General features: G+C 41.6%; 1 protein-coding gene across 1 annotated transcript in view; it reads left to right on the plus strand.

Annotated features, from left to right (window-relative positions):
• LOC115137399 (transcriptional repressor RHIT-like) overlaps positions 1-12,764 on the plus strand; it is a 34,676-nt gene extending 21,912 nt beyond the window's left edge. Inside the window, exon 7 of the mRNA XM_029673713.2 lies at positions 55-12,764. Coding sequence (XP_029529573.2) covers positions 55-999 — 945 coding nt within the window. The 3' untranslated portion in view covers positions 1,000-12,764. The remainder of the gene's footprint in view (positions 1-54) is intronic.

A 12,764-nucleotide genomic window follows, 5' to 3' on the forward strand; every position in this document is an offset into this window, starting at 1 on the left:
AATTGTTTCTTATATAAACCTTTATATTCTCTTCTGTACAATTTGTGTTCACAGTCTGCAGTCCATGAAGACCTGCTGATATCAGGTGTTGCTGGCGGAAGAGACTGGACCTCTGAGGCGGCAGGTCACAAACCTTGGCCTCGAATCAGGACAGTGGATCAAGAGCCGTCACTCTTCCTTCCCGAGTCGGAACCAGGACTCAACCGTGAGGGACAGAGACTCCACCACCACCAATACACAGAACACAACCAGTGGACAGGTGGACTGAACAATCTCAGTCCTGGTGGTCATCAGAGAGACAGAGGCTCCAGTCAGGAATCTAGTCTGCAGACCAGACCCTTCTCTTCACAGTCTCAGTGCAGGGATGGAGCAGTGCCTGTGGCTGATAGAGATAGACCCTCCTGTTCTTATGATACAAACACCACAGTATCCATGATGAACAGAGCAGGTCACGCTGGGCTTCAGCCTTCAAAGAGGGTGGTGGGCGACCCTCCTGGTGGTAGTCTTTCAGGAAGTCTGTCTTCTTCAGGGTCTCGTCTAATGCCTAGTGACTGGGTTCATAGAAAGCCTGGACCTGGATCTAGCCTTCCTCAGTTACCTCATGGTTACCCCACCAACACAGACAGGGTCAGGATGGGCGTTCCCCACGAGATGTACCTAGCTTATAACACAGCACACAATCCCAACAACACCCAAACAATGACTAGAGGTCAAGGAGGGAGCTCAAAGACTAACCACCTGGGGGCGATGGCTCCTGCTTCTACCTCCTCTGGTGTCATCGGATCACAACGTGGGAGGCTGAGCATTAGGACAGACGCAGACAAGCCATACGCCTGCCCCACATGTGGGAAGCGCTTTACTGAGGCAAACTATGTGAAGAAGCACCAGACAGTTCACACCAAGGAGAGGCCCTTCAAGTGCAAACTATGTCACAAGAGCTTCTCCTTCCTGACTAACCTTACCAGACATAGGAGTGTCCACAAAGGAGAGAAATCATAGCAGTGTGGCTTGAGTTTTACGCAGGGGATATCTGGGAACCAGTCTTTAGCTGCCAAACACTACATGGCCAAAAGTATGTGGACACCTTCTCGTCGAACATCTCATTCCAAAATCATGGACATTTATATGGTCTCCCCTTTGCTCCTATAACATCCTGCACTCTTCTAGTAATGCTTTCCACTAGATGTTGGAACATTGCTGTGGGTCTTGCACTGTCTTGGCACTGTTGTTAAGTGATTAGGCCTGGCTTGCAGTCGGTCATTCCAATTCATCTCAAAGGTGTACGATGGGGTTTAGGTCATGGTTCTGTGCAGGCCAGTCAAGTTCTTCCACACCGATCTCAACAAACCATTTGTGTATGGACCTCACTTTGTGCACGGGGGCATTGTCATGCTGAGACAGGAAAGGACCTTCCCCAAACTGTTGCCACAAACTTGGACACACAGAATCTTCTAGAATGTTCTTGTATCAACATTTCCCTACACTGGAACTAAGGGCCTAGCCCAAATCATGAAAAACAGCTCCAAACCATTTTTCATCCTCCACCAAACTTTACAGTTGGCGCTATGCATTCGGGCAGGCAGCGTTCTCGTGGCATCCGCCAAACCCAGATTCGTCCATTGGACTGCCAGATGGTGAAGTCGTTCTTCCAGATGGTGAAGCGTGTTTCATCAATCCAGAGAATGCGTTTCCACTGCTCCAGAGTCCAATGCCGGCGAGCTTTACACCACTCCAGCCGACGCTTGGCATTGCGCATGATGATCTTAGGCTTGTGTGCGGCTGCTTGGCTATGGAAACCCATTTCATGAAGCTCCAGACGAACAGTTCTTGTGCTGACGTTGCTTTCAGAGGCAGTTTGGAACTGGATAGTGAGTGTTGCAACCGAGGACAAACTATCTTTACATGCTAGTTTCTTCAGCACTCGGCGGTCCGGTTCTGTGAGCTTGTGTGGCCTACCACTTCACGGCTGAGCCTTTGTTGCTCCTAGACGTTTCCACTTCATAATAACAGCTCTTACAGTTGACCGGGGCAGCCCTAGCATGGCAGAAATTTGACAAACTGACTTGTTGGAAAGGTGGCATCCTATGACAGTGCCATGTTGAAAGTCACTAAGCTCTTCAGTAAGGCCATTCCACTGCCCGTTTTTGTCTATGGAGATTGCATGTCGGTGTGCTCAATGTTATACACCTGTCAGCAACGGGTGTGGCTGAAAAAGCCGAATCCACTAATTTGAAGGGTGTCCACATACCTATGTATATACAGTGGGGAGAACAAGTATTTGATACACTGCCGATTTTGCAGGTTTTCCTTCTTACAAAGCATGTAGAGGTCTGTAATTTTTTATCATAGGTACACTTCAACTGTGAGAGACGGAATCTAAAACAAAAATCCAGAAAATCACATTGTATGATTTTTATGTAATTAATTAGCATTTTATTGCATGACATAAGTATTTGATACATCAGAAAAGCAGAGCTTAATATTTGGTACAGAAACCTTCGTTTGCAATTACAGAGATCATACGTTTCCTGTAATTCTTGACCAGGTTTGCACACACTGCAGCAGGGATTTTGGCCCACTCCTCCATACATACCTTCTCCAGATCCTTCAGGTTTCGGCTGTCGCTGGGCAATACGGACTTTCAGCTCCCTCCAAAGATGTTCTATTGGGTTCAGGTCTGGAGACTGGCTAGGCCACTCCAGGACCTTGAGATGCTTCTTACGGAGCCACTCCTTAGTTGCCCTGGCTGTGTGTTTCGGGTCGTTGTCATGCTGGAAGACCCAGCCACGATCCATCTTCAATGCTCTTACTGAGGGAAGGAGGTTGTTAGCCAAGATCTTGCGATACATGGCCCCATCCATCCTCCCCTCAATACGGTGCAGTCGTCCTGTCCCCTTTGCAGAAAAGCATCCCCAAAGAAGGGTGTTTCCACCACCATGCTTCACGGTTGGGATGGTCTCCTTGGGGTTGTACTCATCCGTCTTCTTCCTCCAAACACGGCGAGTGAAATTTAGACCAAAAAGCTCTATTTTTGTCTCATCAGACCACATGACCTTCTCCCATTCCTCCTCTGGATCATCTAGATGGTCATTGGCAAACTTCAGACAGGCCTGGACATGCGCTGGCTTGAACAGGGGGACCTTGCGTGCGCTGCAGGATTTTAATCCATGGCGTAATTCTTACTGGTTGGTAGGTGATCAAATACGTATGTCATGCAATAAAAGAGCTTCTCCTTCCTGAGTATCCTTATTGGGAAGGTCAGTGGGACAGTGGGAAGGTCCACAATGGGGAGAAATCATAGCAGTGTGGCTTGAGATTCATTGGTATTGGTATTTTATTAGGATTCCCATTAACTATTGCAAATGCATCAGGTTCTCTTCCTGGGGTGCACACAAAACATGATACAATAAGAACATTAATAGTCAAGAACAGCTCAAGGACAGAACTACATACATTTAAAACGTCACACAGATTACAAATGAGTACATACACACAAAAAATCTAGGTCAAATAGGGGAGAGGTGCTGTGCCGAGAGATGTTCATTAATCTGTTTTTTAAAAACAGGTTTGCTGTAAACTTGAGCAATTTCAGATGGAAGAGAGTTCCATGTAATCATGGCTATATATAATACTGTACATTTCTTGGATTTGTTCTGGATTTGGGAACTGTGAAAAGTCCCCTAGTGGCATGTCTGGTAGGCTAAGTGTGTGTGTCAGAGCTGTGTGTAAATTGACAATGCAAAGGATTTGGAATTTAACACATTGACTGCATCACCTTTTTTCATAAGAAACCGTCTCTGCTCTACTTTTAGCCAAGAGAGACTGGTATGTATAGTGTTGATATTAGCCTTCTGATTACAGTGACGAGCAAGACATTCCACTCTGTTCTGGGCCAGCTTCAGTTTTTCCTATGTCCTTTGCCCTGACTGGGCAATAATCAAGATAAGATAAAACTAGAGCCTTTATTTGCGGAGTGTGGTGTCAAAAAAGCCAAGCATCTCTTTATCATGGACAGACCTCTCCCCATTTTTACAACCACTCAATGAATATGTTTTGTCCATGATTGTTTACAATCTTTTCCTGGTACATTTGTTTTTATTTTGTTATAATTCCAAGGTCACACCATGTAATTTAGTCTCCTCAACTTGCTCAACGGCCACATTATTCATGATCAGATTCAGCTGATGTATAGAACTTAAATGATTTGAGGGAATGATTTTTACCAAATATAATGCTCTTAGTTTTAGAGATGTTCAGGACTAGTTTATTACTGGCCACCTATTCTAAAACGGACTTCAACTCTTTGTTTAGGGTTGCAGTGATTTCCCTAGCTGTGGTTGCTGACACATATAAGGTTGAATCATCAGGGTACAGTCAGTATACAGTGCATTCGGAAAGTATTCAGACCCCTTCATTTTCCCCACATTTTCTTACGTTATAGCCTTATTCTAGAATTGATTAAATAGTTTTTCCCCCCCTCATCAATTTACTCACAATACCCCATAATGACGAAGCAAAAACAGTTTTTTCGAAAAAACAAAAATATCACATTTACTTAAATATTCAGACCCTTTACTCAGTACTTTGTTGAAGCACCTTTAGCAGCGATTACAGCCTTGAGTATTCTTGGGCATGACGCTACAAGCTTGGCACACCAGTTTTTGGAGAGTTTCTCCCATTCTTCTCTGCAGATCCTCTCAAGTTCTGTCAGGTTGGATGGGGAGCTTCGCTGCACAGCTATTTTCAATGTCTCTTCAGAGATGTTTGATCGGGTTCAAGTCCGGTCTCTGGCTGGGCCACTCAATGACATTCAGAGATTTGTACCAAAGCCACTCCTGCTTTTTCTTGGTAGTACTTAGGGTCGTTGTCCTGTTGGAAGGTGAACCTTCACCCCAGTCTGAGGTCCGGAGCGCTCTGGAGCAGGTTTTCATCAAGGAACTCTCAGTACTTTGCCCCGTCATCTTTCCCTCGACCATGACTAGTCTCCCAGTCCCTGCCTCTGAAAAACATCTCCACAGCATGATGCTGCTAGCACCGTGCTTCACCATATCGAAGGTGCCAGGTTTTCTCCAGACGTGACGCTTGCCATTCAGGCCATAGAGTTCAATCTTGGTTTCATCAGACCAGAGAATCTTCTTTCTCACGGTTTGAGAGTCCTTTAGGTGCCTTTTGGCAAACTCCAAGCGGGCTGTCATGTGCCTTTTACTGAGGAGTGGCTTCCGTCTGCCCACTCTACCATAAAGGCCTGATTGGTGGAGTGCTGCAGAGATGGTTGTCTTTCTGGAATGTTCTCTCATCTCCACAGAGGAACTCTGGAGCTCTGACAGAGTGACTATCGGATTCTTGGTCACGTCCCTGACCAAGGACTTTCTCCCCGATTTCTCAGTTTGGCCGGGGCAGCCACCTCTAGGAATAGTCTTGGTGGTTCCAAATTTCCTCAATTTAAGAATGATGGAGGCCACTGTGTTCTTGGGGACCTTCAATGACCTTCATTTTTTGGAACCCTTCCCCAGATCTGTTCCTCAACACAATCCTGTCTCGGAGCTCTACAGACTATTCTTTCGACCTCATGACTTGGTTCTTGCGCTGACATGCACTTGCGCTGACATGTGGTACCTTATATAGACAGGTGTGTGTTTTTTTTTTCAGGGGGTGGATCAGCTTTAATATTGAGGATAGATTGTTGCTTCCATCAATGTAATTGTCTGCAACATTTCCAATCCCCCACATATTTTTGGGTAACACACTTTTTTTTAGACTATACCTTTATTATTCCTCGCAAACCCTACCACCCCTCCCCCAATTGGAGTAAACTAAGAAACAATAACACTTAGGCTTCTACCTTCAGTTTATACATATTATATACATATCTATTTTACAATAGTTATATTTAGTTTGTTTTAATCTATCCTCTATTTCCGATGTCCATCCGGTTTGTAACGCGATTTAACAACATTTCTGAACCTATTTTACAGACCTGTATGTTTTACATTGGTTATCTTGTTGTTATTAGTCCCACCCTTCAGCTCCATTCAACCCCTCCCATCTATCTCTTAACACCATCCATTTTGGATTTCTATTTGCCATATATGTTTCAACTGTGCTGTGATGCTTCACAAAAGTACTGAACCTTTTTATTTTCATAGCTTCTACAGATTGTAAATAAAATATAAAAAAATCAATAATATAATAATTATTTTAGATCAATTGACTATGACTTTTCAAATCATCCAGTATTGCTATCTACAGAGTTAGTTCTAGGTAAATGTTGCAATTCTTCAGCCATTCCTGGACCTGTGACCAAAAACAAGCTACATATGGACAGTACCAAAATAAATGATCTAATATCTCTTCTTCCTCGCAGCAAAATCTGCAGAGCTGGGAAGATTGTATCCCCCACATATATATATAATATTCTATTGGTTGCAAGAATTTTGTATAATCATTTAAATTGAAAAATTTGAAGTTTTGAATCTGGCATCGTTTTGCGTGTCAATTCATAAACCATGTGCAATGGAATCGGTACATCGAACATCTCTTCCCAACTATTTTGCGATTTACATGGCACAGCTGTCAATTTTTTGGTCCTTAAATTAAATTGGTATATACTTTCATTTATCACAGTTTTCTTTAACCATTTTTGGTCTTTAATGCAGGGCCTGACAGACAAGTTCCTTACTTTTTCCCCCTTCCACTTGCCTCTTCCATTTTTGTGGTAATGAGGCGATTAGTTGGTTGTAATTTTGGGTATAGCAGACATTTCCATATGTCTGTGTTAGCTGCATGTGTGACATAACTCCACCAGTCCTATTTATGATAACATTTGCAAAAATTATACCTTTTTTAAAGATTTTATCAAAAAATACATTTTTATCAATTAGTATATTTGAAAAAATAAATATTTGAGTTTTACCACAATATTTGTATTTTTTCTGTCTTTTCAGGTGGATTAAACTGAAATTACAAACAACTTCAAATCAAATTTGATTTGTCACATACACATGGTTAGTGTCGTGGAGAATCATTTCAAAATATAACACTTACAAGAACTTGTGAATTCAATATAGGCTTTTAATACAAACATATCAGAAGCCTAGAATGTCCGCGGAACACACACTTTCCCAGAGCACTGGCTCTGTATTTATACACACACAGTATATGAGTCCATTCCATATGTTAATGAAGTTAACTTCCCTCAGGTCATCGGCCACCATTATCTTTCAGTCCAGGCTTCCAGCTTGTTCATGCCTAATAACGCCTGTATCCGCTCTTGATTAGATTACAATGGTGGCAGGACCCTCTCGTGTCCTAAAATTAATGTATATCTATCTTACCCTAAGCACTTATGGCCTTTAATCTAAGCACTTATGTCCTTTACCCTCTCTATCTAATCTTTATAATGATGTCCTGCTCCTTCCATAATAGATAATGTATTTAAGGGTCACCTCCTCCTCTTTGCCCTAAACCCTTATGCACAGTAAAGCACGTATGGCTTCGGCCATTACACTTATGTCTGTTTAATCTTTGGTTTCCTGTCCGCTTTCTGTTTGTGGTCTAATGTATACCTATCTTTGCTCAATAGTGTCATATCTGTCTCTATATGTAACAAAAACTACAACATTAGCAGATGTTAATGCGAGTGTAGCGAAATGCTTGTGCTTCTAGTTCCGACCATGCAGTAATATCTAACAAGTAATCTAATCTAACAATTTCACAACAACTACCTTATACACACAAGTGTAAAGGAATGAATAAGAATATGTACATAAAAATACATGAATGAGTGATGGCCGATGCAGTAGATGGTATAGAGTACAGTATATAAATATGAGATGAGTAATGTAGAGTATGTAAACATTATATAAAGTGGCTAGTGATACATTTATTACATCAATTTTTCCATTATTAAAGTGGCTAGAGTTGAGTCAGTATGTTGGCAGCAGCCCCTCAATGTTAGTGATATCTGTTTAACAGTCGGATGGCCTTGAGATAGAAGCTGTTTTTCAGTCTCTAGATCCCCGCTTTGATGCACCTGTACTGACCTCGCCTTCTGGATGATAGCGGGGTGAACAGGCAGTGGCTCGGGTAGTTGTTGTCCTTGATGATCTTTTTGGCCTTCCTGTGACATCGGGTGGTGTAGATGTCCTGGAGGGCAGGTAGTTTGCCCCCGGTGATGCGTTGTGCAGACCTCACTACCCTCTGGAGAGCCTTGCGGCTGTGGGCGGAGCCGTACCAGGAGGTGATACAGCCCGACAGGATGCTCTCGATTGTGCATCTGTAAAGGTTTATGAGGGTTTTTGATAACAAGCCAAATTTCTTAAGCCTCCTGAGGTTGAAGAGGTGTTGCTTCTTCACTATGCTGTCTGTGTGGGTGGACCATTTCAGTTTGTCCGTGATGTGTATGCAGAGGAACTTAAAACTTCCCACCTTCTCCACTACTGTCCCGTCAATGTGGATAGGGGGTCCACGATCATCTCCTTTGTTTTGTTGACATTGAGTGTGAGGTTATTTTCCTGAAACCACACTCCGAGTGCCCTCACCTCCTCCCTGTAGGCCGTCTTGTCGTTGTTGGTAATCAAGTCTACCACTATCTGCAAACTTGATGATTGAGTTGGAGGCGTGCATGGCCATGCAGTCATGGGTGAACAGGGAGATCAGGAGAGGGCTGAGAACACACCCTTGTGGGGCCCCAGTGTTGAGGATCAGCGGGGGCGAGATGATGTTACCTACCCTCATCACCTGGGGGCGGCCCGTCAGGAAGTCCAGGACCCAGTTGCACAGGGCAGGGATGAGACCCAGGGTCTCGAGCTTAATGACGAGTTTGGAGGGTACTATGGTGTTAAATGCTGACCTGTAGTCGAAGAACAGCATTCTTACATAGGTATTCCTCTTGTCCAGATGGGTTAGGGCAGTGTGATTGCGATGGCATCGTCTGTGGACCTATTGGGGCGGTAAGCAAATTTGAGTGGGTCTAGGGTGGAGGTGATATGGTCCTTGACGAGTCTCTCAAAGCACGGAAGTGAGTGCTATGGGGCGGTAGTCATTTAGCTCAGTTACCTTAGCTTTCTTGGGAACAGGAACAATGGTGGCCCTCTTGAAGCATGTGGGAACAGCAGACTGGGATAAGGATTGATTAAATATGTCCGTAAACACACCAGCCAGCTGGTCTGCACATGCTCTAAGGACGCGGCTGGGGATGTCTTCTGAGCCTGCAGCCTTGCGAGGGTTAACACGTTTAAATGTTTTTCTCACGTTGGCTGCAGTGAAGGAGAGCCCGCAGGTTTTGTTAGCGGGCCGTGTCAGTGGCACTGTATTGTCCTCAAAGCGAGCAAAGAAGTTGTTTAATTTGTCTGGGAGCAAGACATTGTGGTCCGCGACGCTTGTTTAAAAAAATAACGATATTTTGGAAATGATTTTGTTTTCAAAGAACCGAAAGTGAGCAGTTGTCATCTGAATAAAAGGAAAAAGGCCATTCTTGAACATGGGTGAGACATTCTTACTAATTTACTAGAGAACCATTTTGGATTTAAGTATAACTTTTGTATGACTGATACCTTTAGTGAGAGGTCTAATGCTTTAATATTTAATCATTTCTGCCCTCCGAAATCATATTCGTTATATAAATAGGCCCTTTTAATTTTGTCTGGCTTGCCATTCCAAATAAAATTGAATATTTTTTGTTCATATAATTTTTTAAAAACTAGGTGTAGGCAAAACCATAAGCAAATAGGTAAACTGTGATATGACTAAACAGGTATTTTCCTTTCCATGGTAGCAAGATTTTATCTATTTTTGCTAACTTTCTATAAAAATTGATTGAAGTGAGATCATTTCTTTATTTTGGGATATGTATACCGAGTATGTCCACATCCGCTTCAGACTATTTTATTGGTAAACTACACGGTAATGTAAAAGTTGAATTTTTTTGTGATCCAATATGTAATATCATAATTTGTTTTACTCCTCTTGACAGTTTAAAACTTTCTGAGATGTAGCCATTTTTTTACTATTTTACACCTAGGGTTTGACTTTAACCCATTTTATAAGTGATTCTCCAAATTTGAAATATTCTCGGCATTTTATATATAAACTCCAGTCGTACTTTATCAAAAGCCTTTTCAAAATTAGCAACGAAAACCAGGCCTAGTTTCCCCGATATTTCATAGTATTCTATTGTTTCCAGTACTTGTCGGCAGCGTAGCCTAGTGGTTAGAGCGTTGGACTAGTAACCGGAAGGTTGCGAGTTCAAACCCCCGAGTTGACAAGGTACAAATCTGTCGTTCTGCCCCTGAACAGGCAGTTAACCCACTGTTCCCAGGCCGTCATTGAAAATAAGAATGTGTTCTTAACTGACTTGCCTGGTTAAATAAAGGTAAAATAAATAAAAAATAAATAAATAAATTATCTCCAATGTATCGTCCATGTAAAAATCTGTCTGACTAGGATGAATAATATCTGACAATACCTTTTTAATTCTATGCGCCAAGCATTTAGCTAGAATTTTTGCATCACAACACTGAAGTGTAAGAGGCCTCCAATTTTTCTAATGGACTGGATCTTTATTTATACCACTTGGATCCTGTTTCAGTAATAATGAAATCAGACTTTGTTGCGTGTCCGATAATCTACCACTTATATAGGAGTGGTTAAAACATGCTAATAATGGTCCTCTGAGTATATCAAAAAAAGTTTTGTATACTTCCACTGGTATGCCATCTAGCCCTGGAGTTTTCCCAGACTTAAAGGCTTTAATTGCATCAAGAAGTTTCTCCTCTGTAATTTGGCCTTCACATTAGTCTTTCTGTATAGATGTTAATTTGACATTATTAATAGGAAAAATAATCCATACAATTAGCTTAGGTTAGTGGAGATGGAGGAGACTGAAACAAAAATATAGCATTTCTATGTTGAAGGTTGAAAAATAATTTTGTGCATTTTTTCCCATATTCCATCCAGTTCGCTTTATTTTTATAATATCTTACACTGGATCTTTCTTGAATAAGTTCCAACATTTATTTTTGTTTTTCCTCTAACTTATTCTGTGCCTCTATGGTACTGTTTTTATTGCTATCTAACTGTACTGTTTGTCCTTCAATTTCCTTTGATAATATGGAAATCATGTCCAATCAATTAAATTTACCACAGCTGGACTCCAATCAAGTTGTAAAAACATCAAGGATGATCAATACAAACAGGATGCACCTGAACTCAATTTTGAGTCTCATTGCAAAGGGTCTGATTACTTATGTAAATAATGTATCTGCTTTTTATGTTTAATACATTTGAAAAAAATCTAAAAATCTGTTTTCACTTTGTCATTATGGGATGTTGTGTGTAGACTGATGAAGAAAATGGTTTACATAATCAATTTTAGAATAAGGCTGTAACATAACAAAATGTGGAAAAAGTGTAGAAGTCTGAATACTTTCCGAATGTACTGTTCATAGACACAGGCTTTGTTTAATGCCAGTGGTAGGTCGTTAGTAAAAATAATAAAGAGTAGAGGGCCAAGAGAGCTGCCCTGCGGTACAACACACTTTACATGTTTAATGAGCCACTGAACACTCCGATTGGTACGTGTGTTTTTATGCTGCTTGTTCGATTATTAGATTAGATTTCAGCCTTGGAGGCGTTTTTCTGACCGATTCCAAGTTTGATTAATGATGTTTTCATGGTTCAAGCTAAGTCTCTTAGTTCCAGTGAAGTGAAATCTTAAGGCTACAGTATAGAATGATATTCTAGACATTTCACAAATAGGAAATTTGATATGTAATGTAATAAACAGTAGGGGTCATCAACTAGATGGTCTGTAGAACCTGCCACATACGTCTCATGTCTGAGCCTTTGATTTGTGACTCCATTTAGTCTCTATACTGACATTTCGCTTGTTTGATTGCCTTGGAGGGAATAACTACACTGTTTGTATTTGGCCATATTCTCAGTCACCTTTCCACGGTTAAATGCTGTGGTTTGCACTTTCAGTTCTGCACGAATGCCGCCATCTATCCACGGTTTCTGATTAGGGTAGGTTTTAATAGTCACAGTAGGTATAACATCTCCTATGCACTTCCTTATAAACTCACTCAACGAATCGGTATATACGTCAATATTATTCTCTGAGGCTACCCGGAACATGTCCCAGTCCGCGTGATCAAAACAATCTTGAAGCGTGGATTGGTCAGACCAGCGTTGAATTGTCCTTAGCACAGGTACATCCTGTTTGAGTTGTTGGGGAATAATCAGAATTAGTTGGGTAACATAGATAAGATGTTTTATTTTCATTATATGCTTGTGAGTTACTTCTCATCAAAATGTCTATTTTTGTATAATACTGTTGGCCGGTTGCAGTTATCTGTTCTCTGTCATGGGGTAAGTTACTTGGGCCGCAGAGAGGGGAGGGGTCAAGCTTGTCTTCATATGTAAACAAATCTTTTAAATCAATTATCTCTTGGCTCCACAATGTCTGTGTGCCAGTCACTGTGTCTCTGTGATCTTGTCCAGGAGGGGTGTATTTGATATATGCCTGTTCATGAGGATTTGTTTTATGGTCCTGAGAGCGAGATGAGAACATAGTTTAGGAGACAAAGCTGAACGATAATTTATAGCCAATGCTGTCTGGCTATGTGTGTCTTTGCTATAAAGGATCTCAGTTGCAATGTGTAAGGACTCTCAGAGAATTCATTGATAGACACTGAATTGATCTGAGAGTCACAGGGTTGTGATGGAGCTCATATAATTAAAGATGGACTTTATGATAACTCTGA

This window comes from Oncorhynchus nerka, linkage group LG11, assembly GCF_034236695.1.
Source record: "Oncorhynchus nerka isolate Pitt River linkage group LG11, Oner_Uvic_2.0, whole genome shotgun sequence".
NCBI classification, from domain to species: Eukaryota; Metazoa; Chordata; class Actinopteri; order Salmoniformes; family Salmonidae; genus Oncorhynchus; species Oncorhynchus nerka.